The sequence below is a fragment of the Leptonychotes weddellii genome, chromosome 6 (assembly GCF_054177405.1).
Source record: "Leptonychotes weddellii isolate Sample4059 chromosome 6, ASM5417740v2, whole genome shotgun sequence".
In the NCBI taxonomy this organism is placed as follows: domain Eukaryota; kingdom Metazoa; phylum Chordata; class Mammalia; order Carnivora; family Phocidae; genus Leptonychotes; species Leptonychotes weddellii.
In genome coordinates, this window is record NC_138374.1 from 51923478 (window position 1) to 51949618 (window position 26141).

The 26141-nt window shown below is 39.1% G+C and overlaps 1 protein-coding gene across 1 annotated transcript in view; it reads left to right on the top strand.

Moving 5' to 3' along the window:
* Positions 1–26141, top strand: part of SLC25A16 (solute carrier family 25 member 16) — a 45472-nt gene that overhangs the window by 13641 nt on the left and 5690 nt on the right. The window contains exons 4-7 of the mRNA XM_081823100.1: positions 357–420; positions 23733–23854; positions 24149–24215; positions 24496–24499. Of these exons, the coding sequence (XP_081679226.1) occupies positions 357–420; positions 23733–23854; positions 24149–24215; positions 24496–24499 (257 nt within the window). The remainder of the gene's footprint in view (positions 1–356; positions 421–23732; positions 23855–24148; positions 24216–24495; positions 24500–26141) is intronic.

Consider the following 26141-nt stretch of genomic DNA (forward strand, 5'->3'; position numbering starts at 1 on the left):
TGATGCCATCATTATATCAAGACTTCATTGTCTGTAGTAGCATTTTATTTGTACTGTTGCCACTCACTCTTTAAGTATATGTAGTCGTCAATGTGCAACATAGTATATTTGGCAATTCTAAATTAAGATTGTAAAAGTGCAGAGCTAGAACAGAAGGCTACAGAGGAAATACCTTACCTACTCACCATGTGCTATAACTGTGCACCTTTATACAGTTGCACTTGTTTCACTTATGGTTAACACTAATTTTCTTCTTACTAGTCCTGTAACTCTGTTTTGAAATTTCTTCATTATGAAACAGTGAAATGAGAAGTACTTAAAAATAATCCATTTAATTTGATGTTTTTGATTTCTAGTTAATTACTACAAAGCTGGGAGTTTCCGGTCATGTGCACAGATTAATGGCTGGATCCATGGCAGGTAAGAGGAGTGGACGGATGTATTTTATTTATTTTTTAAAATATTTTATTTATTTATTTGAGAGAGAGAGAGCGTGAGAGAGAGAGAGCACAAGCAGAGGGGAGGGGCAGAATCAGAGGGAGAAGCAGACTCCCTGCTGAGCAGGGAACCTGATGCCAGACTCCATCCCAGGATGCCGGGATTGTGACCTAGGCCAAAGGCAGATGCTTAACCAGCAGCCACCCAGACACCCAGAACCTTTGTTTTACAGTGATCTCAAGACTGTTTTCTAACAGAATCACTTTTTTTTTTTTTTAATATTTTATTTATTTATTTGAGAGAGACAGAGATAGAGAGAGCTCGAGCAGGAAGGAGGGGGAGAAGCAGGCTTCCCGCGGAGCAGGGAGCCCGATGCGGGGCTCGATCCCAGGACCCCGGGATCATGACCTGAGCCGAAGGCAGAGGCTTAACCATCTGAGCCACCCAGGCGCCCAAGACTGTTTTCTATATCAATACAGAGCTCTTTCTTATTTTTTCTAAAGACCTGATGTTAAATTCTAATCTATGAATGTATCATGATTTATTTAATCCAGTCTCCTATTGACTGGCATTTGGAATATTTTCAATTTTTGTTTCACAAGTAACACATTGTACTTGTGTTATTTTATTTGTAGAATAAATTTTGAGAAGGGAAATTACTTTATCAAGGGATATGTGCATTTAAATTTTGATAGGCATTGTCAAGCTGATCTTCATAATGCTTTTAATGACTTTTTCCCTTACATACCATACCAATACTGGGTCTTACCAAATTTTTAATATTTAGCAATTAATTATGAGTAAGGTTGATCAGCTTTCCAATGTTTGTGTGAGGCGAACATGATAACCACTACACGACGGAAACGGGACTGCTTTCCAATGTTTATTGACCATTTGTGTTTCTTTCATTTTCAGTCTGAGTTGCTTCTATTTTTTAAATATCATTTTGCTTAAAAAATCTATAAAAAATTATTTTATGAATTTGGGAATTAGGACATTGCTTTTTTTCTGTCAGATATTGCTAATAGTTTATCAGTTTTAGATTTGTCTTTTAACCTTGTAATATTTTTTAAGAAGAGTCATTCAAAATTCTCACATACACCCACACACCCAACCCCCACACCCCCACACCCATAGAAGTTTTACAAAGCTAATGCGTTAGTCTTTTTGTTGTGCCTTCAAAATTTTGTGTTGTTTTTAGAAATGCCTTCTTCGTTCTAAGATAAAAACATTTTATCATGTTTTCTAAAATTTTATTTATTTTTATTTTTATTTTATTTATTTTTTAAAGATTTATGTATTTGACAGAGAGAGACACAGAGAGGGAACACAAGCAGGGGGAGTGGGAGAGGGAGAAGCAGGCTTTCCGTGGAACAGGGAGCCTGATGTGGGGCTCAATCCCAGGACTCTGGGATCATGACCTGAGCCGAAGGCCGACGTTTAATGACTGAGCCACCCAGGCACCCCTTTAATATTTATTTTTATATAAAAAATGAAGTAGGGATTGAATAAAATTTTTCTCCAAATGACTAGTCATTTACACCAACATTGTTTACTCAATAACTTGCCTTTTTTTCTGATTTTAAGTACCAACTCTATCATATACTAAATTCAGTAATTTTATTTTTATTTTAAATTTAATTTATTTAAATTTAATTAACATATAATATTAGTTTCAGAGGTAGAGTTCAGTGATTTATCGGTTGTTTATAATACCCAGTGCTCATTACATCACGTGCCCTCCATAATGCCCATCACCCAGTTACCCCATACCCCACCCCCCTCAGTAACTTTATTTAAGAGAAGAAGTAAAGATGTATACAGTGATATTTAGTAACAGAGATGTTCATTGCAGTTTTGTTTATCATACCAAAAGGTCATTTAAATATGTAGCTATAAAGGAGTGGTAAAAAAAATTCCATGTATCAGAATATCTAAAACCCTTGAGATCTGCGGTGTGGTTGGGGAGAGTGGTAGACAGATGTGTTGAGCATGTAGGCCCCAAAAGGAAACAAAAACCCTGGATAGATGTTGGAGACACTATGGCTATAGATAATCATCTGCCTTCCTGGTTATTGAGATGACAGGCTTGTTCTTAGATGACAGGTCTTAGAGACTTTCCAGATACAACTTCAGACTCTGAAACCAGTGACTCTTCAGCCTTACCTTTCTACCTAGATATATAGTCCTCATTTATGGTTTTGCCTTATCCAGTGTTTATTTAGCTTTTCTTGACTACTTGATGCTGATCCAAGTTCAATAAGTCGTAAAAATAACCAGGAATAATATTCAAAATACTTAGCAACACAACTGTAGAGGTACTAATAAATAGGACAGGTTCTGAAAGTTTCCAATTAACTCGTTAGTGATTGATGCATGAGTAGTATGTGGTGGTAGTGGTGGTGGGAGTTTTGGGAGGGGGAGAGGGCTACCAGAGTTTTGGGAGGGATGTTAGGGAGTTGGAACAACAGCTGTTTGCCAACTGGTATAGAAATATTTCCGTATGTTATACTGGCATGAAAGTGCTGGTGAGTAACATTAGCTAACAAGTATTGATTACTTACTATGTACCGTAGATAGACCTGAGCACTTGACATGTATCTTCAGGCACTTGACACATAGTCCACAGAAAAATACTGTGTGGAAAATGCTATGATTATCTTCATTTTATGGAAGAGAAATTTTAATAAGATTCTAAATTATAACAATTTTTTTTTAAAGATTTTATTTATTTATTTGACAGAGAGAGAGACAGCGAGAGAGGGAACACAAGCAGGGGGAGTGGGAGAGGGAGAAGCAGGCCTCCTGCTGAGCAGGGAGCCTGATGCAGGGCTTGATCCCAGGACCCTGGGATCATGACCCGAGCTGAAGGCAGACGCCTAATGACTGAGCCACCCAGGGACCCCTAAATTATAACAATTTTTAAAAAGATTTTATTTATTTGAGAGAGAGAGAGCGCACAATCAGGGGGAGGAGCAAAGGGAGAGGGAGAGAGAGAAGCAGACTCCCTGCTGAACAGGGAGCCCAATGTGGGGCTGGATCCCAGGACCCTGAGATCATGACCTGAGCCGAAGGCAGACGCTTAACAAATTGAGCCACCCAGGCTCCCCCTAAATTATAAAATTTATGATTTTGTACATCACTTTTTAAATTTTCTTTTAAATTCAACTTTAGAAGTGACTGATCAAAATTCTTTCTTTGAACGTTGTAAGAAAGATTAAGTTGGATTATGAATATGAGTTAAATCCTGAAGACTTTGTGTTAATTTCCTTTTCACGGCATTTGATTATTGAATAGCATTATTCATTCAAATTGTATTTCTAGTTTCATTTTTCTGAAATGACAGACATGTTAACATCAGGTTTTCAGTATATATTAGAAAACAATAATAACTAAAAGGAGCTTTAGTTATAAATTTTCATTTCTAGGAAAAAAAAGTTTTTAAAATTGCTAGCAATTACACATAAGACAAGTGCTTCCATTATTCAATGATTATATTTTTACTACCATGTTTAAGTAATTACAATTTACATTTTGTTTCTATGATTGTAAATAGTTGAAATGAATGTTCTAGTTAATTTTATTTACATCAGGTATCTTTGCTCCTGTACCTTCAGTGGCCTTTGAGTGTAAGTTTGGAAATTTTTATATTTGGCAAGGTAAAAAATGGTGTGTTTTTCACAATCATTTCAACAGAGCTTATTTTAATTATTATTATTTTTTTTATTTTTTAATTTTTATTTATTTTTTTAAACAATTTTTTTTTTTTTTAAAGATTTTATTTATTTATTTGACAGAGAGAGACACAGCAAGAGAGGGAACACAAGCAGGGGGAATGGGAGAGGGAGAAGCAGGCTTCCCGCCGAGCAGGGAGCCCGATGTGGGACTCGATCCCAGGACCCCGGGATCATGACCTGAGCCGAAGGCAGACGCTTAAAGACTGAGCCACCCAGGCGCTCCAACAGAGCTTATTTTAAAGCTTTTTTGAACTTCAGCATTTTCCCTCATCCTACAACTATAGGCCAGTACATGTGGAACCTCAGTCAACCAGAAAAAGGAAAACGTAGGGACTGAGAATCAAGGTTTGTATTTAAGATAGGTCTTTCCTTCTGTATGTTTCAATTGTTTGACATCAGTCTTGGTCTGCCAGTTCTTATGGAACTAAGACTGATGGGATAAAGAGAAAAAAGAGGGAAGAGTTAGAAACTAGAAGTGATAAGCTGAGTTCTGCTTGCTGCCTTCTCTGGACTACTCCAGTTCGGTGTTTTGGCTCAAGGCTGGGAGGTCAAATGTACAGAACACTTCCTGGATCCTGGATGGCTTCCATTACATTACATTGACCATGGGCAGATCATTTAAACCTTCCGTAATTCACTCTCCACTTGTTAAAATGGAGCTTGTGTTTGCCCAACTTTCTCTCTTTCTGAGTTGTGCTGAAGGTCAAAGAATTGCTATGAAAATATTCTGAAAGATCTGAGGTCCTCCTGGGGTGCCCCTTAGAGGACCACTTTTTGAATCTATGTGGTTTCATCATTTAGAAGGGTGACTCCATGCCAGGTCTGATTAAGAGTGGCTGCTGCATGCTTGGCTAAAGCTTCTACTTATAATTCTACATCGGTATAGGTGACTCCTGGGACAAATATGGCTAAGGGATAAAATCACCAAGAAGCCCTCTTTGCCTGATGTCTAGCTTTAACAATATCATAATTAGGAGGAATTGCTGGCAAGTAGATGACTCATCCCAGGAGATATGGGCGTCCCTGAGTGCATTGTCCAATCCAGTCATAATGAAGGTGGGGCCATCTACTGTTTTCATAAATCCATAGCTAACCCCATGGAGTGGGGTATGCTATGGCTTTTATTTTATTTTAATTTTTTTACAGATTTATTTATTTATTTTAGAGAGAACACGAGTGGCAGAAGGAGAGGGGGAGAGAATCCCAAGTAGACTCCATGCTGAGCACAGAACCTGACACAGGGCTCGATCTCATAACTCTGAGATCATAACCTGAGCCGAAATCAGAGTCAGACTCTTAACCTACTGTGCCACCCAGGTGTCCCCGCTCTGGCTTTTAAGGAGCAGTTTTGCCATCCCAGCCGTAGAATCGGTCAAGGTGATAGTTGAGTTATACAGTTGCTGGGGAGTCCATTCCATTGTCCAGCTGTTCAAATAATCCTATGCCCATGGGGTCCTTTTTTATTCCCACAGAGTAACAGACACGAAGATTGTCTGTATATACATGGGCTCTTGTGGCAATTTCTCTGAAGTTTACCTCAAAATATCTAGCTTAGGCAAACAATCGACATTTAAGGACAATTAATCAGAACTGGAGTCTAACATCCTCAAAGGTGTGTTATTGAAACATAATTTTTCTCCTTAAAATCATCCTCACTGGGGGGCGCCTGGGTGGCTCAGTTGTTAAGCATCTGCCTTCGGCTCAGGTCATGATCCCAGGGTCCTGGGATCGAGCCCCGCATCGGGCTCCCTGCTCAGAGGGAAGTCTGCTTCCCCCTGTCCCACTCCCTTTGCTTGTGTTCCCTCTCTCGCTGTGTCTCTCTCTGTCAAATAAATAAATAAAATCTATAAAAAAATAAAATAAACTCACCCTCAGTGGGGCGCCTGGGTGGCTCAGTCATTAAGCTTCTGCCTTTGGCTCAGGTCATGATCCCAGGGTCCTGAGATCCAGTACCGCATTGGGCTCACTGCTCTACGGGAAGCCTGCTTCTCCCTCTCCCACTCCCCCTGCTTGTGTTCCCTCTCTCGCTGTGTCTCTCTCTGTCAAATAAATAAATAAAATCTTTAAAAAAATAAAATAAAATCACCCTCATTTCCATCAAAGATAGCCAAATGAAGACCAATTTGTAAAGCAAGTCCAGTTTTAACAAACTTGGCCTAATTATTTACATAAGCACAGCAAGAACAGTGATTGTGACTGAATTAGTTCTTTTATTTATTTTTTAAATTTTTTATTTTTTTAAAGATTTTATTTATTTATTTGACAGAGAGAGACACAGTGAGAGAGGAACACAAGCAGGGGGAGTGGAAGAGGGAGAGGCAAGACTTCCCGCCGAGCGGGGAGCCCGATGCGGGGCTCGATCCCAGAACGCTGGGATCATGACCTGAGCCGAAGGCAGGCGCTTAACAACTGAGTCACCGAGGCGCCCCTGAATTAGTTCTTTTAAATCTGCTTTGCTGGGACTTTGCATAAGGAATTTTATTATATATATATATATTAAAGTTTATTTATTTATTTACTTATTTATATAATCTCTACACCCAGTGTGGGCCTCGAACTCACAACCCTGACATCAAGAGTTGCATGCTCTTCCAACTGAGCCAGCCAGTCGCCCCTATAGGGAATTTTTTTTCGTATAAGGAATTTTATACTAAACTTTTAATAGCCTTGCAAGGCCAGAGGCCAAGCCAAATTCTTGCCATCAGATTTGCCTAAAATAGCTGTAAATTTAAGTGAATTCCTCTTCTCAGAGTCTCCCAAATATCCTGAGGTTTCTGCATCTTCCAGGAAATGACATTCTTTACTCACCTGGTAAGATTGCTGGGAACTCTGTTAGCAAGATGTCAGGCCAGCATTTCCAAGGGGTTCTATTGGCTCCATAAAGTCAACCTTAGGTCTTTAAAGCTGTCTGGTCATATCTGAATCTATGCATGTCTTTCTCTAATGACCTTCCACTCAAAGTCTTGGCAAAGTAACCAATGTTTCCAATGGTGTCCTGTTAGAAGGGAACAGATTCTTACTGAACTTATGCAAATAATTAAAATTGCCATCAAAGAAAGAATACTCACTGAAAGTTTCTGAATTTTGGCGGGTTCAGGTAGACAGTAAAGATAAATGTTTCAATTTGTTCACAAAGGAATATTTTATCATATTTCTGTAAGTCATAGATATCTTGAGAATAAGTTTCCTTAAATCTGGAAGAGCAAACATTAGAACCAGCAATGTTTCAAAGAAGAGTAATAGAAACTATTAATCATCTTTCTCAAATCATTTAGGCCCATGTTACTAATTCTTCTTCTGATTGAATGCAGCTTTTCCATTAGTTCCGGAAATTCTTTTTTTTTTTTTATTAACATACAATGTATTATTTGTTTCAGGGGTATAGGTCTGTAATTCATCAGTCTTACAAAATTCACAGCACTCACCATAGCATATACCCACCCTCCCCAATGTCCATCACCCAGCCACCCCATCACTCCCACCCCCCAGTTCCAGAAATTCTTATCCAGTTTAGTTTTATGATTTTAAAGATGTCAGAAACCTGTATTTGTCAAAAAGTCCTTTTCATGAATCTCCTTGAAGATGAAACACATTTTCAAGAGCATCAGAACAATAATTATAAATAACAAAAGACTAGGGGTGCCTGGTTGGTTAAGCATCTGCCTTCAGCTCAGGTCATGATCCAGGGGTCCTGGGATTGAGCCCCACTTTGGGCTCCCTTCTCAGCAGGGAGTCTGCTTCTCCCTCTCCCTCTGCTCCATACCCTGCTTGTACTCTCTCTCTTTCTCAAATAAATAAATAAAATATTTTTTTTTAAAGAGAGATTTTTTAAAAGATCTTATTTATTTATTTGAGAGAGAGAATGAGAGAGAGCATGAGAGGGGGGAGGGTCAGAGGGAGAACCAGACTCCGCACCGAGCAGGGAGCCCAATGTGGGACTCGATCCCAGGACTCCAGGATCATGACCCGAGCCGAAGGCAGTTGCTTAACTAACTGAGTCACCCAGGTGCCCAAATAAATAGAATCTTAAAAAAAATAACAAAAGACTAAAAGATGGCCATGATTAAAGACTGGATGACAGTTCATTATAGTGCGGTTGACAAGGAAATGCAGTTATTTCTGTGACACACAACATTTCAATAACTAGAATGTCAAGTGATGACCTGATACCAGGACATGTTAAAACTTTAGGGATTTCAGGGATGCCTGGGTAGCTCAGTTGGTTAAGCGTCTGCCTTCGCTCAGGTCATGATCCCAGGGTCCTAGGATCGAGCACCGTGTCCAGCTCCCTGCTCAGCAGGGAGCTTGCTTCTCCCTCTCTCTGCTTGCTGCTCACCCTGCTTGTGTGCTCTCTCTGTCTGTCAAATGAATAAATAAATCTTTTTTAAAAAAATCTTTAAAAACGAACAAACAAAAAAACTTCAGGGATTTCATATAATTTCTAGAACACTTATAGCATTTACTCATACAATATAACCTAAGTAGGTTATCAACATTTGTTTGACAGTGCTTCCCATGTAACCTAACATGCCGAGTAAACAAGCCTAATTAGTCAAAACAACTTCATTTAGAATTTGAATCTTGGGAAGTTTGTTAAAAACCTCAGAAGGTTGTTTGTTTGGGTTTTTATTTTTTTTATTTTTTATTTTTTAAAGATTTTATTTATTTATTTGAGAGAGAGAATGAGATAGAGAGAGCATGAGAGTGGGGAGGGTCAGAGGGAGAAGCAGACTCCCCGCCGAGCAGGGAGGCTGACGTGGAACTCGATCCCAGGACTCCAGGATCATGACCTGAGCCGAAGGCAGTTGCCCAACCAACTGAGCCACCCAGGCGCCCTGTTTGGGTTTTTAAATATATTTATTATTTATTTTAGAGAGAGTGTGTGTGAGCACGAGTGGGAGGGGCAGGGGAGTGGGAGAGAGAATCTCAAGCAGGCTCTGTGTTGAGTGCAAAGTCCAACATGGGGCTCAGTCTCACGACCCTGAGATCACGACCTAAGCGAAAAAGAAAAGTCGGACCCTTACTGACTGTGCCACCCAGGCATCCCCCACTTAGTTTTTAATTTAAGTAATCTCTACATTCAATATGAGGCTTAAACTCCCAACCCTGGGATCAAGAGTCAAACACTCCTCCGACTGAACAGCCAGACACCCCAAAAACCTCAGAAGGTTTTAAAGCAGTTGCCTTAACAAGATTACAAATTGTTATAAAACTAAGTATTTAATTATCTGTTTAACCAAGATGGCAATAAAAGATTCTATAGAAGGTTGTATAGTTATTAGCGAAACTTAGCTCCTTTAATATTGAGAATTTTTAATTTTCCTAAGTAATCAAAGACCTGATAATGACAAAATATAGAAACTGGTTTTTTGGGGCACTGGGTGGTTCAGTAAGTTGGGTGTCTGCCTTCAGCTCAGGTCATGATCCCAGGGTCCTGGGATTGATCCTCTCTGTCGGGCTCCCTCCTCAGTTGGGAGTCTGCTTCTCCCTCTCCCTCTGCCCCTTCTCCCTGCTTGTGTGCTCTCCCTCTCTCTCAAATGAATAAGTAAAATCTTAGAAAGAAACTGGTTTTTCTGGGCAGATAAAGAAAAGGAAAAAACCTTTTTACAATTTCTTATCAAGACCAGACCAACAATCCAAGAAAACTATCTTTTTAACAGAGAGAAAAGCCGAATCTCAGTCTTACACCAATGTACTTTCATTTATTTTTTTAAAGAGTGCACTTTTTAAATTTATTTTTTTAAAGTAAGCTCTATTCCCAACATGGGGCTTGAACTCATAGCCCTGAGGTCAAGAGTCGCATGCTTTACTGACTGAGCTAGCCAGGTGCCCCTACCAATGCACTTTTAAAACTCATTCATTCCATGGGGTGCCTGGGTTGCTCAGTAGGTTAAGCTTCTGACTCTTGATTTCAGCTCAGGTAATGATCTCAGGGTTGTGAATCTAGCCCTGCATCTGGCTCTGTGTTGGGCATGGAGCCAGCTTGAGATTCTCTCTCTCCCTTTCCCCTTGCCTCCTCCCCATCCCCCACCAGAAAAACAAAGAAATTCATTCATTCCAATCTTAGTCAGTCCTGAACATGCATAAAATTCTTTTCCAGAGATTCCCCTTCACAAACCTACAACTTTCTTTTTACATTCAATTTCAGTCATAAGCTTTCTTTCTCTAAATAAGAGAAATCTATTGTCTCTTGTAGGACAGTCTCATTGTAGGACAAAATTACGTTCCTTTCCCTCAACAAAAGTGTATTCCCATTCCTTGTACCATTTTATTTATTCATCCTACTTGCTCTTAACAATTACCCATGAAAATTTTGAGATAGACAAAATCGACCATTTTCAGTCATCTTTTTGCTGACAAACTGCAACAGAGATAACATGAATTTATTTGACCTTTTAGTAAACCTTGGTAGAATCAAAGTTTATGTTTAATACTGGTATCTCTAAAGACATGTCTATTTCAATTAATTTGTTCCCCACTGTCAGTTTTACCTGGGGCTCTGTGGGGAAATCTGAAGTGGGTGGTTTAAGTCCAGGGGAACCTCTGGGCCCCTTCATGTTGACTTGGGAGGTGCTTCAGTTTGCACCTCATAAGGAGGTAGCTGAACAGCTTGGGGTACCTTTTGCTTCTTGATAGCAAGGGTAGGAGGAGCGGAAGCCCATGGTGCTGGAGGTGCTGGGGGTGGAACAGGAGCTGGCTAGCCAGTGGTATGCAGGAGCTGGAGGAGAGGGGGGCAGAGGCAGAGGTGCAAGGGAGCCACCGCCAAGGCCAGAGACAGACTGAAAGTTTGGACTAACATTCCTTTACCTCTGTCTCCTGTCCTTCCTGCTTGCAAACCAGGCTTTTTTCTCTGGTTGTTTTTCAGCCCTCTGCACCATTTATTCAAAATCTGTCCTAATGGACTCTCTTTGGGAACAGAAGGAGTATTCCCTATCTTCCTAGGCAAAAGTTCAGAAAGAACATAGAAGAAACAAAATGATAACTAAATGAAACCAAAAGTACTTCTGTTAGTATTCATTCTTCCCCAAAAGTTAGGGGTTTCACTGGCTGAACCAAATGGCTTCTTAGTTTTTGGTTCTCCCCAAAAGTCAGAGCTTCAGCTGAACCAGATGGCTTCCCAGACAAGCTAAGAGAGCCAAACCAAAACCCCCTATTTGGAGGCAACCGATTGGGAGGAAGGAATTCGAGAGAGCCATTCAGTGGCCATCTTTCCTCGGAGCTTAACATATACATAGGCCAGGTGGTGTTACCGTAAGTATCATTTTCTTCTCACTCATAGGTTTGTAACTAAAAGTAGACCAGTCAGCCAATATTCTCCCTAGGGGGCCTTTGAAAGGGTTTAGAAATAGTACTTCCCATCTTGTACATACACTCACATACACACAAATTCCAACAGAGATCCTGCCAAATATGTACCCTAGCTTCCTGTTTACCTCTCATCGTTCCTCTTTCCGTCAGTACCTTCACAAATTTCAGTGGCCCCTGCCACAACTCCAAGCTATGCAAGCCTGAAGAAATAGGCTATGAAAACCTGACAAATGGTTCAAAAGAACCCAACAGCAGGGAACTAAAGAAGTACACGGTCCATATGCATTTATCGGGGGGAACTTACCAGAAGCCAAATTTCTAGGGCCCATTACTTCTAATGTGTTTCTCTGTTTCATCAAAAGCAGTTAAGGCAATTGGTGCCAGTTATGGGCAAGCGAGAAAGAAAGTCCTCAAAATGAAACAGGTTTCAGCAGCTCCCTGTCTAGAGTCAGCTAGCCACAGGTAGCTGACTCCTGCCTATCACAGCCACTAGCTTGGGAAACAAACAGGGAGCCGTGGGGTGCTGCCACGGCTAACTGCTCTATATTGGGGAATCCTGAGGGGGCTGGATGAATCAGAAGTACAGCTACTGACTGGCTCACCAGAATTGTGGCTGGGGCTCAGGGGTGCAGGAGCACCTGGCTTTGTGGTTCCCAAACAGACCAGGTTCAGCCACTCGCTATGGAAAAAATCCAAAGGTAGAGAGGGGGATGGTGGTAAAATAAGAAAGGAATTTCTTTCTTTTTTTTTTTTTTTTAAGATTTTATTTATTTATTTGACAGAAACAGAGATAGCGAGAGCAGGAACACAAGCCCTGGGAGTGGGAGAGGGAGAGCAGGCTTCCCGCCGAGGAGGGAACCCGATGTGGGACTCGATCCCAGGACCCTGGGATCATGACCTGAGCTGAAGGCAGACGCTTAACGACTGAGCCACCCAGGCGCCCGAAAGGAATTTATTCTGTGAGGCCGTTACCCGGAATACAGTGGACTAACGTCTCAAAGACTGTCTCAAAGAGCTGAAAATACTTCTAGGTTGATATAAGGAAAATGTGGGACAAAGGTCGGTGGGTACATGCAAGTGGGCAGTAAAGTTCAGGTTGATCATTGTTGTGAGGTCAACCCCACGGGGTCTTGCTGGCTCAGGGCAGTTGTTCCTGCTTGAGGGATGCTCACAGGATGCTTTGCAGCAAGTCTAAACCACTTGGTCTTTTGCCTGAGTTAAGAGGTAAGCTGGAAAGAAGAACTTAAGCAATTAGAAAGTACAGACTGAGGTCAAAATGGAAGTGGTTGAAGTCCTCTTTCATCTTCCCTCTACTGCCTCTGCCTTATAGTGTAAGTTCCTTTGTTAAGAAGTTCTTTATGCTTTTTGCTGGAGCAGAATAAAAAATTCATATTTGCCATAGTTTCTGAATATGATATCTGAAGTTTTAATGACCAAGAATTATCTGTCTTTGGTATTGTGGTTACAAATATAATTTGTAATCATAGGATTTTTGTATTTTATACAGTGATTATGAGGTAATGTTGAGCTCTTCAAAGCTTTGCAAATCAGCAAAATCTAATTGCTGATTAAAGTATGTTCTTGAGGGGCGCCTGGGTGGCTCAGTCGTTAAGCATCTGCCTTTGGCTCAGGTCGTGATCCCAGGGTCCTGGGATTGAGCCCCGCATCGGGCTCCCTACTCAGCGGGAAGCCTGCTTCTCCCTCTCCCATTCCCCCTGCTGTGTTCCCTCTCTCGCTGTCTCTTTCTCTCTGTCAAATAAATAAATGAAATATTAAAAAAAAAAAAAAGTATGTTCTTGGGCTGCGACAATTCCTGGATTCTATACTATGGAGACGATAAGAGGGTGAGAATCTAGGGAAAAAGCAATCTCAGTCGGTTTGGATTCATCATTAAGTCCTCAGTTTCTTGACTAAGGGAGGAAAAGAGAAGTTTGCACATACACAAAAATTGCAGGCACATCTCAACTTGATTGAGTCTCGTTGCTTCCTGGTAGGTGAAGATATACTGCTTTCTGTATTGGATTGTGGTTGTAAAATGGGGAAGAAGAAAACTACCACCACCACTGTTTGAGGTAGGTAGTTTCTGATTTCCCTTAATTGCACTTGGAAGACTTTTTTGGCCTCTCTGTAAAGCAGTGCTAGTTAGAATAGTAAGGGAGAGATATGTGAGTATAGAAAAAAGGCCAAAATGGGAGACACTAGGTTTATGAATTGAAAAATCCCAGTCACCATGTGGATGACTGATATATATGTCAGTCTGATTACTAGCAGTCAAGCTAAGTTCCCACTTTGTTACATATTCCTCTCCAATAAACCTGATTGTTTTTTTTCTTTTTATATTATTAACAAAATTTTTTTCTTTTTATTTGAATTCTTGATGTGCAGGAAGTGATTGAGAATGGAAGAATTTGGGTAAAAAGAGGAGACAAATGATTTGGTTCACAAAAGAAAGGGTCAAGAAATGAATAGCTTGAAAAAGACTGGGAGAATAATAATAGCTAACATTTAGATATAATATTTAGTATACATTGGGAATTATTTTAAGCATTTATTTACATATATTAACTCACTTAAGCTTCATAAAACCCTAATTTGGGTAATGACTTATTGTGAAATCCATTTTATAGATTCTGAAGCTGACACCCAGGTTAAGTAATTTGCTCAAGGTCACACAGCTAGTTAGTGGTGGAGTCTAATTTGAACTCAATCACGCTCACTCTAGAGTCCATACTCCTAAGTTCTTTTGACGATTTGATCAGTTTTGATCATAAGTCAAAAATAAATAGTTTAAAAATAAAAAATAAATTAGTTGAAATGAGAAAAGTTCAAATCAGGAAAATAATGCTAGTACGGGATTACTTGACAGGTAGACTATACCCATGCTTAAGTCCCCAGCAAAGCACGGACTTTTGGTATTTTGAAAAAGCATTAATGTAGTCATTGTGAGGAAAATCAGAACTTAGTTGGATATCCTCAAACTTATTTTACAGTGTAATATTATTTTTAGTTTGAACAATGCAAGACATCATAATCTTTCTCTGTAGTTAGGGTTTGTAGAAGTCTATTTCTAGCCCTGTAGAGAGCTTCATAGTTTTATACTTAGAGTGAAGGGTAAAATATGATTATCAGAAGAATATTTCTTACCTCCCCTTCATTCCAAAAATAAGTAAACATTTAAAGTCACTAATTCGTTTTCAATATTTCAGAGTGCAAAATTATTAAGAATCCTCTGCTTACATTCCAGGGTTTAAAATTACATTGAAATCATTAAGTTGTTTTTAGGAATATTGAAAAACAACAACAAAACTTGGTGATTTTTATATCCTTGTGTAACAAAATTCAACTGAGATAATTTGAGGATCAGATTGGCTTTTTCAACAATTCATGCTTTGGGCAGCATCCCATCTAGCAAGGAAATAGGTCTGGGGAGCTGCACAAAATGGAAAGCTTTTATAACCAGGAGGGGAAGAGAGAAAGAGTGGGCACCTCTCTGGAGAAGGTTGAAACTGCATTTAGTTAAGTATTAAGTAAGGTTAAGTATTAAGACTTGGTTTGGTGATAAGGGCTTAGCACAAGTGACTCCATTTTGGGCCTGTTGTTTCTTTTTTTTTTTAAACCTGTTGTTTCTTTTTTTTAAAGATTTTATTATTATTTATTATTTTTAAAAATTTTATTTATTTGACATAGAGAGCACAAGCAGGGGGAGCCGCAGAGAGAGAGACACACACACAGACTCCCCACTGAGCAGGGAGCCCAATTGGGGGCTCAATCCCAGGGCCCTGGGATCATGACCTGAGCCGAAGGTGGACACTTAACCAACTGAGCCACCCAGGCGCCCTCCCCTGTTGTTTCTTTTTGACAAATGCTAACAGGTTTTGTTTTTCTTTAGGAAGATTTGATTGATTTTTTAAATTTAAAAGAAATATATGAAAACATGGCAAAATAAACTGGCTAAAATATTGTGAAACTAGGTCACAAATTTAGCATTCCAGTAATCGTTGGCATTATTTTTCACCATTCTCTGATGTACAATTAAATTATGCCTGTTCCTCAGTCTGACTTATGTCTTGCCAATTCCTGTCTGACTCATGGTCTTGCAACTTTTAAGCTGATGCCCTGTGTACCTTTACCGATTTCTGAACATATGCATTTTCTTTTTTTTTTTTTTAAGATTTTATTTATTTGCGAGAGAGACAATGAGAGACAGAGCACATGAGAGGGGGGAGGGTCAGAGGGAGAAGCAGACTCCCTGCTGAGCAGGGAGCCTGATGTGGGACTTGATCCTGGGACTCCAGGATCATGACCTGAGCCGAAGGCAGTCGCTTAACCAACTGAGCCACCCAGGCGCCCGAACATATGCATTTTCTACCAATTTATCATGTGCCACTTTGTTAACTCACAGTTATTTCATGTTAAGCCACCTGACGCCAGTAAGAAGGCAACTAGAAGACTTGGAACATGTAAGAAGGGAAGAAGAAATGGAGTCAGTGGGAGCAAATGGGATAGGCAAGACCAAAGTGATCCAGATTAGGGAAGAGAAAAAAATAGGAGCTGTAAAAATTAATAGCAGTTGTAAAAAATAAAATGGATAGTGATGAATTGGGAAAATCCTAGCAAAATCTGGATTTTATTTATTTATTTATCTATTAAAAGATTTTACTTTATTTATTTATTTGACAGAGAGAGAGCGAGAGAAGGAACACAAGCAGGAGGAGTGGAAGAGGGAGAAGCAGGCTTCCCACAGAGCAGGGAGCCCGATGCGGGGCTAGATTCCAGGACCGTGGGATCGTGACCTGAGCCGAACGCAGATGCTTAACGACTCAGCCACCCAGGCGCCCCTGCAAAATCTGAATTTTAACCAAGTTATGTTGTGTCAGCACAATCAAGCCCTAAAATGGTCAGCCTTTTGATTCTCTTCATTACACTTCTTAATGTGAAACATTCCATTAAAATGGAATTGTTTTATAGATAATCTCTCCTAATTTTATTTTCTAAAAATTTCCCTTGCAAAATCTTTAGGAGAGCCTGTAAAAAAAATTAAGCCAACTTTCAAAACATGTAGTTTTTTTTGTTTTTTTAAAGATTTTATTTATTTATTTGACAGAGAGATACACAGTGAGGGAGGGAACACAAGCAGGGGGAGTGGGAGAGGGAGAAGCAGGTTTCCCATGGAGCAGGGAGCCCAGCCCCATGTGGGGCTCGATCCCAGGGCCCTGGGTTCATGACCTGAGCTGAAGGCAGACGCTTAATGATTGAGCCACCTAGGCGCCCCTCAATGTTATTGCCAAACCTTGTCTCAGGAACACCACCTTTGTACTGTATTAATTTAGATTCAGCTTAAAAGAAGCCATTTAGAAAAGTCACTGCGTTGACTGCCATACCTGGCTGGTTTGAATACCATTAGAAGTTTGAAAATGAATAGATTGAAAACAAATAGCACAGAGGCACCTGGGTGGCTCAGTCTGTTAAGCGTCTGCCTTCGGCTCAGGTCATGATCCCAGGGTCCTGGAATGGAGTCCCGCATCGGGCTCCCTGCTCTGCAGAGAGCCTGCTTCTCCCTCTCCCACTCCCCCTGCTTGTGTTCCCTCTCTCACTGTGTCTTTCTCTGTCAAATAAATAAATAAAATCTTAAAAAAACCCCAAAAAACAAATAGCACAGATAAAGAGCTCACAAATCAAACTGACTGCAGTGGGGAATTGACAGTTCTAATCACTAGACTGATGGAATTTCTGAAATAAAAAATTAAGTTTAGAAATTACTAAGCAAATGTTTAATAAGGAAACAAAATGACAGGAAAGCAACGTATGTCTGGGTTGGGCCAGAAAACTTTGTTTTGAATCCTACTCTGTGATACAGAAAACTATGAATTTGGTCAAGTTACTTAACTACTTTGAACCTCAATATTCTCAAATTTAAAGCAGTAATAATAATATCCATCTTTTACCTTGTAGGATTGTTGGTGGTGTTTGGCATGTGAGGATTAAAGGTGGTATTTGTAAGGTGCCTGATATGGTGTGCTTGGCACATAGTCTTTATTGCTATGGGCAAACTAAAGAATGGAAGGTTTAAAGTATCACAGCTATACCACAGATACGCTAATCATAAATCAGCCTTTTCTTCCGTCAGTCAAACCTGTTCTGACCATCATTAGGCTAATCTTGATCCAAAGTATTGCTTGTATTTAAAATTAAATTCCATTACTTCACATATTATTTAAACTGACTTTCCCTTCATTGACTAAAGGAATTTAGTTTTTGTCATTCTCGAAGGAAAACAAAGAGTTGCATGTGTTTGCACTGAAGTATTACCTGTATATTAGCTGTCTAGGTTTTTAGCTCAGATAATGTTACAACTACCCAGGTAGAGATGCTATGAAAGATACCTAGATAATAACATAAGAACATCCTTTTCCACCTCCTGTACAAGGGATGGCAAACTGATGTAGACTTTTTCAGGGAGTCGTGGAAGCTCTGAAAGTTAGTATAGATTTAGGTCTGGGCTGATAAAAATGGATGCAAAATTACAGTAGCATTTGCTAAGTAAATGGGGTAAGATACCTCAGGTCTAATAAATAAAATTAAACGGACAGAAAAAAAATTTAAAACTAAAAAGTTAAATTAGGCCAAGAGAATGGAAATCACTGTTTGTTTGTTTGTTATATGCGAGAGAGTGCACCCATGTGGGAGAGGAAGGGAGAAAATCTTAATCAGGCTCCAGGCCCAGAGTGGAGCCTGACTCGGGGGCTCTAATTCACAACCCTGAGATCATGACCTGAGCAGAAATCAAGAGTCAGATGCTTAACCAACTGAGCCACCCAGGAGCTCCTAGAATGGAAATCACTTTACTTATTAAAATTAATTAGTTACTTATTTATTTTTAAGATGTTATTTATTTATTTATTTATTTATTTATTTTTTTAAAGATTTTATTTATTTATTTGAGAGAGAGAGAGAGAGAATGAGAGACAGAGAGCATGAGAGGGAGGAGGGTCAGAGGGAGAAGCAGACTCCCTGCCAAGCAGGGAGCCTGATGCGGGACTCGATCCCAGGACTCCAGGATCATGACCTGAGCCGAAGGCAGTCGCTTAACCAACTGAGCCACCCAGGCGCCCTGTTATTTATTTATTTGAGAGAAAGAGCATGCACAGAGGAGAGGGGCAAAGGGAGAGGGAGGAGAAGCAGACTCCCCACTGAACAGGGAGCTCAATTCAGGGCTCAATCCCAGGACCCTGAGATCATGACAGGAGCCGAGGCAGGTGCTTAACTGATTGAGCCACCCAGGCACCCAAATTTATCATGTTTAAAAGGTAGTGTTAAAAGCCTACGTGGGGCACCTGGGTGGCTCAGTCAGGTAAGCGTCTGCCTTCGGCTCCGGTCATGATCCCAGGGTCGTGGGATTGAGCCTCGCCTCGGGCTCCCTGCTTGGCGGGAAGCCTGCTTCTCCCTCTGCCTGCTGCCCCTGCTTGTGCTCTCTCTCTCTCTCAAATAAATTTTTTAAAAAATAAAGGAAGGGGCGCCTGGGTGGCTCAGTTGGTTAAGCGACTGCCTTCAGCTCAGGTCATGATCCTGGAGTCCCGGGATCGAGTCCTGCATCGGGCTCCCTGTTTGGCAGGGAGTCTGCTTCTCCCTCTGACCCTCCTCCCTCTCATGCTCTCTGTCTCTCATTCTCTCTCTCTCAAATAAATAAATAAAATCTTTAAAAAAATAAATAAATAAAAATAAAAAATAAAGGAAAAAAAACGTAATGAGGATGAAGATTCATCAAAGAAGCTATATGTGTTGGTTACCTATATACAAAATAGGTAACCATTTTCAAAAATCTGGCACCACTTTGAAAAATCTATACAATGTGGATGAGAACTGACAGCTGAGTGTCAAATAAAGTTACAAAACCACCAAAAAAAAAAAAAGGAGGAAAAAAAGAAAAAGTCATATAAGAAACGAGCCAGAATAACAGCGAGGATGCTTTTTGTCCATTAAATGTTGGGAAAATTATCCAATAATTGAATATTCTAATTGTCTAATTGTCTAATGCTCCTGAGCAGTCAGGAAAATAGGACTTTTATTCTAATGGCTGACATTACAAATTGACACAGTTTTTCTGGAACACGATTTGTATTAATAGCCTTAGTCTTTGACCTAATAATTCTATTTTAGGAATTTATCTATAATGAAAATGGTACACAAAAATATTTAGTTATAAGGTCATTCACCAAAGCATTTTTCGCTATTACAATATCATATAGCAAATAATGGAGCATATAGCAAATTAGGTTAGACAACCTAAATGTCTAAGAGGATTGTTTTTTTTTTAAAGATTTTATTTATTTATTTGACAGAGAGAGACACAGTGAGAGAGGGAACACAAGCAGGGGGAGTGGGAGAGGGAGAAGCAGGCTTCCCGCAGAGCAGGGAGCCTGATGCGGGGCTCGATCCCAGCGCCCTGGGATCATGACCTGAGCTGAAGGCAGACACTTAACTACTGAGCCACCCAGGTGCCCCTAAGAGGATTGTTTTAATTAATTAAGGTACATCCAGGGGTGCCTGGGTGGCTCAGTCAGTAAAGCGCCTGCCTTTGGCTTAGTTCATGATCCCACGGTCCTGGGATCAAGTCCCACATCGGGCTCCCTGCTCAGTAGGGAGTCCACTTCTCCTTCTCCCTCTGCAGCTCACCCTGTTTGTGTTCTCTCTCTCTTCTCTCTCTGTCTGTCAAAGAAAAAAAAAAAGGTACATCCAGATAATATTGAATTTGTTTTTTATTTTGTAGTAATCTCCACATCCAATATGGGGCTTGAACTCATGACCCCAAGGTTAAGAGGTGAATGCTATACTGACTGAGCCAGCCAGCCGCCCCAGAATTACATTATCACATTTTATTTTATTTTATTTTATTTTTTTTTAAGATTTTATTTATTTGACAGAGAGAGACACAGCGAGAGAGGGAACACAAGCAGAGGGACTGGTAGAGGGAGAAGCAGGCTTCCCGCGGAGCAGGGAGCTCAATGCGGGGCTCGATCCCAGGACCCTGGGATCATGACCTGAGCTGGAGGCAGATGCTTAATGACTGAGCCACCCAGGCGCCCCTATTATCACATTTTAAATGTGTGTTTACATATGTGTAAATATACATGTATAAAGATTTGAGATATTATATATTTAAGTGATTATTACTGGTGGATGAATATGTATATGTTTAATTTATTATCTATTTGGTCTAATTTTTCTACATTGGATGTACATTTCTTTGGTATTTTACAAAAAATAGAAGATTTTTACTACATCAAAATAAAAAGGTTCTGGGGCTCCTGGCTGGCTCAGTGGGTAGAGTTGTGTGACTCTTGATCTCGAGGTTGTAAGTTTGAGCCCCATGTTGAGTATGGAGATTACTTCAAAATAAAATTAAAAAAATAAATAAATTGGGGTGGGGCGCCTGGGTGGCTTAATCCATTAAGCGTCTGCCTTCAACTTGGGTCATGATCCCAGAGTCCTGGGATCGAGCCCTGCATCGGTCTCCTTGCTTGGTGGAGAGCCTGCTTCTCCCTTTCCCTCTGCTGCTCCCCCTGGTTGTGCTCTCTCTCTCTGTCAAATAAATAAATAAAATCTTAAAAAATAATAATAATAATAAACAGGGGTGCCTGGGTGGTGGGTCAGTGGGAAGTCTGCTTGTCCCTCTGTCCCTCCCCCTGCTTGTGCTCTCTGCCTCTCAAATAAATAAAATCTTTAAAAATAATAATAAGATGGCGCCTGGGTGGCTCAGTGGGTTAAGCGTCTGCCTTCAGCTGAGGTCATGATCCCAGAGTCCCGGGATTGATTCCCACATTGGGTGCCCTGCTTAGCAAGGAGTCTGCTTCTCCCTCTGCCATTCACCCTGCTCGTGCTCTCTCTCGCTCTCTCTCTCTCAACTAATAAAATGTTTTGAAAAGTTAAAAAAATAATAAAAAGCTCTCTGTTTAGTAAACTATCAACAAAACCAAAAGACAACTTACTGGATGGGAGAAGATATTTGCAAATGATATATCCAATAAAGGTTAGTATCTAAAATATATAAAGAACTGATATAACCCAACATAAAAAAAACCCAAATAATTCAATTAAAAAATAGAAGACATGAACAGACATTTCTCCAAAGAAGACATACAGATGGCCAACAGACACATAAGATGCTCAACATCACCCTTCATCAGGGAAATGCAAATCAAAACCACAATGAGATATCACCCACATCTTGATCAGAATGGCTAAAATAACTCAAGAAACAAGTATTGACAAGGATGTGGACATACAGGAACCCTCGTGCACTGTTGGTGGGAATGCAAACTGGTGGAAGACAATGGAAATTCCTCAAAAAATTAAAAATAGAATTACTATATGATCCAGTAATTCCACTACTGCGTATTTACCCAAAGAATATGAAAATATTAATTCCAAAGGATATACACACCCCTATGTTTTTTGCAGCATTATTTACAATAACCAAATTATGGAAGCAGCCCTAGTGGCCATCAATAGATTAATGGATAAAGAAGATGTGAGAGATACACACACACACACACACACACACACACACACACAGAGGAATATTATTCAGCCACAAAAAAGAATGAAATCTTGCCATTTGCAACAACATAGCTGGAGCTAGAGAATATAGTGGTAAGCCAAATAAGTCAGAGAGAGAAAAATACCAAATGATTTCACTTATAAGTGGAATTTAAGAAACAAAGGGACAAAGGGAAAAAAGACCCAAAAAACCCTCCAAAACAAAAACCAGAGTCAACCATAGGGAACGGGGGCACCTGGGTGGCTCAGATAGTTGGGCGTCTGCCTTCGGCTCAGATCATGATCCCAGGGTCCTAGGATCGAGCCCTGTGTCAGGTTCCCTGCTTGGTGGGAAGCCTGCTTCTCCCTCTCCCTCTCCCACTCTCCCTGCTTGTGTTCCCTCTCTTGCTGTGTCTCTCTCTGTCAAATAAATAAAATCTTAAAAACAAACAAACAAAAAACTATAGGGAACAAATAGATGGTTTCCAGAGGGGAGGTGGATGGGGGGATGGGTGAACTAGGTAAAGGGGATTAGGAGTACACATAATCTTGATGAGCACTGAGTAATGTATAGAATTGTTGAAACTATATTATATACCTGAAACTAACCTATATGTTAACTATACTGAAAAATTTTAAAAAGGTAATATTTATTTTAAAAATAGATGATTTAAGGGACACCTGGGTGGCTCAGTTGGTTAAGCGTCTGCCTTCGGCTCAGGTCATGATCCCAGGGTCCTGGGATCGGGTCTCGCGTCGGGCTCCCTGCTCTGCGGGGAGCCTGCCTCTCCCTCTGCCTCTGCCTCTCTCTCTCTCTCTGTCTCTCATGAATAAATAAATAAAATCTTTTAAAAAAAATAGATGATTTAATTAAAATAGCTCAGCTGGATAGTTCATGCAATTTGAAAATTATATATTGATGAAAATCTAGAACTTAATACTAAATTTGCTTATCAGATTTTTATTCCTAAAACAAATTTTTCTATGACTATGAGCATTTATATTTTTATTATGTTTCATCAACAACAAATTTACCAAAGTACTAAAAAGAAAATAATGATCATGCTTTGAAGTTTTAAAAAAAAATGCCTTTATTTTATTTTTATAAGAATTCCAAGGGGCGCCTGGGTGGCTCGGTTGGTTAAGCATCTGCCTTCGGCTGAGATCATGATCCCAGGGTCCTGGGATTGAGCCCTGTGTCAGGCTCCCTGCTCATCGGGAAGCCTGCTTCTCCGTTTCCCTTTCCACTGCTCATGTGTACACCTTCACTCTCTCTGTCAAATAAATAAATAAAATCTTAAAAAAAAAAAAAAAAGAATTCCTTTGGTAAGTAAAGCATCTCTTCATTTTAGGATCAGAGATAGTAAATAAAAAGTCAAATGCCTAGTGCTAGAAGATAGTTTTTTCTTTCTGGTATCCTACCTGGGAATAGACAAGAAATAGAATTAAAAAAAATACTCGTGATCCACCTATCCTGTACTATTTTCCTGTTAATAATATAACTTCACAGTGGGAAGAATTTGAAAAGATTTTACAAAGTGACCCTTTGCTTACAAGGTTGTTTTTCAGCTGATGATATTATGATATAATTCTCAGTAAACTATCATTTTTTATTGCATTGTGTTTTCAACATCGCTGTAATTTGAGAACACTACTAATGATAGGAAGATACATATATATGATTTTACATTTAAGTTTCTACTTTTTTTTCAGGTATGACAGCAGTTATCTGTACTTACCCTCTTGACATGGTGAGAGTACGCCTAGCATTCCAGGTGAAAGGGGAACACACTTATACAGGAATTATTCATGCATTCAAAACAATTTATGCAAAGGTATTTCACATTTACTTTTCTCACCTATATTGTGCCCCCCCTTTTTTTTATGTAAGCTCTGTGCTCAACATGGGGCTTGAACTCTTGACCCCAAGATCAAGAGTCACAAGTTCTACTGATATTTTGAATGTTATTTAAACTCTTTTATGGTTGATATTAATAATAATTATGACACATCTATGTTTAAGGGTGGGTTCCAAAATAATTTTTTCATTGGAATGTAGGTTTTGTTTTTCTGATGTTTTCATACTAAGCACAATATAATCTCACTTCTAATTTTTCTTCATTCAAAAGGAAGGTGGTTTCCTTGGATTTTACAGAGGCCTGATGCCCACTATATTAGGAATGGCTCCATATGCAGGTATTTTCAAATTTGGCAGAATCTTGATCTTTTATTCTTTTCTAAGAATGATTTTTAAATTTTAGCATTTTGTACTCAAGCCCCTATTCCATTTAGATTTATTTTTTTCTTCCTTAAGGATAACCATTTGATCCAGGACCATTTATTAAATAGCCCCTCCTTTCCCCAGTGATCTGCAGTGGTGCTTCTAAAAAAATAATAGAGTGCAGTTTTCTGAGTCTTTATATTTGGTAGGACAAGTCCGTTTACCTTATGCTTTTTGCTTTTTTTTTTTTTTAAGGAATGTAAAAACTATAGATATTCTGCTATTCCATGCACATTTTAGAATCAGTTTTTGATATTGCACAAAAACCCTTGTTGGGATGTTGAATGTCTTGGACATTTTTGTTAGATATATTTATAGATACCATATAAGCTGTGTTGTGTCTTTTAGAAAATTACATTTCAGTTTATTGTTTGACTTAATTTTATATGATCTTATAGCTAGCCATTATCCTACTTATTGATATTATAGCCAGCCACCATGTTACTTGTAGATGCTTTGGGGTTTCTGTGTGGGCAATTCATATCCTGTACAAATAATATCATTTTTTAAATTTCCATTCTAATCCTTATTTCCTTATTTATTTATGTTTATCTTAGTTTACTGTAATAGCTAAGGACCTACAATGCAGCAGTGGATAGAAGTGATGATACTGGGCATTTTGGCTCCTTAATGATTTTAAAGGGACTATTGTAATACTTCTTCACTTAGCATAATGTTGATGTATGGCGTTAAGGAAGTTTTGGTAAGAATTTTTATGTGAATTGATGTTGAATTTTATCAGACATCCTTTCCTGCATTTACAGAGGTGATCATAAGTTTTCTCCGTTAATCTGTTAATATGATGAATGACATTAATAGATGTTCTAAGATCAACCCAAATTGGTTATGACATCATGACCTTTTTATATCCCGTTGAATTAAGTTTGCTAATTGTTTTTAGAAGTTTTACATCTCTATTTCTAAATGAGATTAGCTTGTAATTTTCTTTTCTTATAATATCCTTGTGTGGTTTGGGTATCAAGGTTATATAGGTCTTATAAATGAGTTGAAGAGTATTTCCTCATTTTCCATCTTCAGGAATAATCTCTATAAAATAATTAGAATTATCCGTTTCTTGAAAGTTTTCATTGTGGATGATTTTTAAATCCTGGTTTAATTTCTTAAATGGTTGTAGGAACATTCAGGTTTTCTATCTTTTGTGAACCATTTTTGGTAATTCATACCTTTCTTTTCCATTTTAAACTTGACCCTTTTGTATTAGTTTTCTTTTTTTTTTGGCAATAGAATTCCCTTATTTCTTCATATTTTTTTAATCTGTTCTATTGTCATGCCCCTTTTTTTCATTTTTATTTGTTTAATCAGTTATTAGATTTTTCAAAGAATCAGTTTTGGCTTTTATTTTCTTCTCTAGTCTACCTTTATTTTCCATTTCATTGATTCTTGTTCATTTCTTAATTATTTCCTTCTTCCTTAGGTTTATTCTTCAGTTGGATGCTTACCTCATTCATTTTCAACCTTTGGGTTTTTTTTCCCCTAATGTAGGCTTCCCCCCACCCAATCCTGCTTCAGCTGCATCCCATGAGTTTATTATTTTATTGTTTTTGCTTAAAATGTGGAAAATTTCAAACATATTCAAAAGTAGGCAATAGTGTAATGAGCCACCATGCACCTAGCACCTACCTTCAACAACGATCAACTTACTACCAGTCTTGTTTCATCTGTGCCCTTAAATATTCCCTCCACTCTCATCCCAAATTGTTTTAAAGCAAATCCACTTTATTTCATCCACAGTATTTCAGTATTCAGCTCCTCTCTATGCTTTTTTTTAAAGCATAACCATATACCATCATGAACTTTAAAAAAAATTTTTTTTTTTTTTT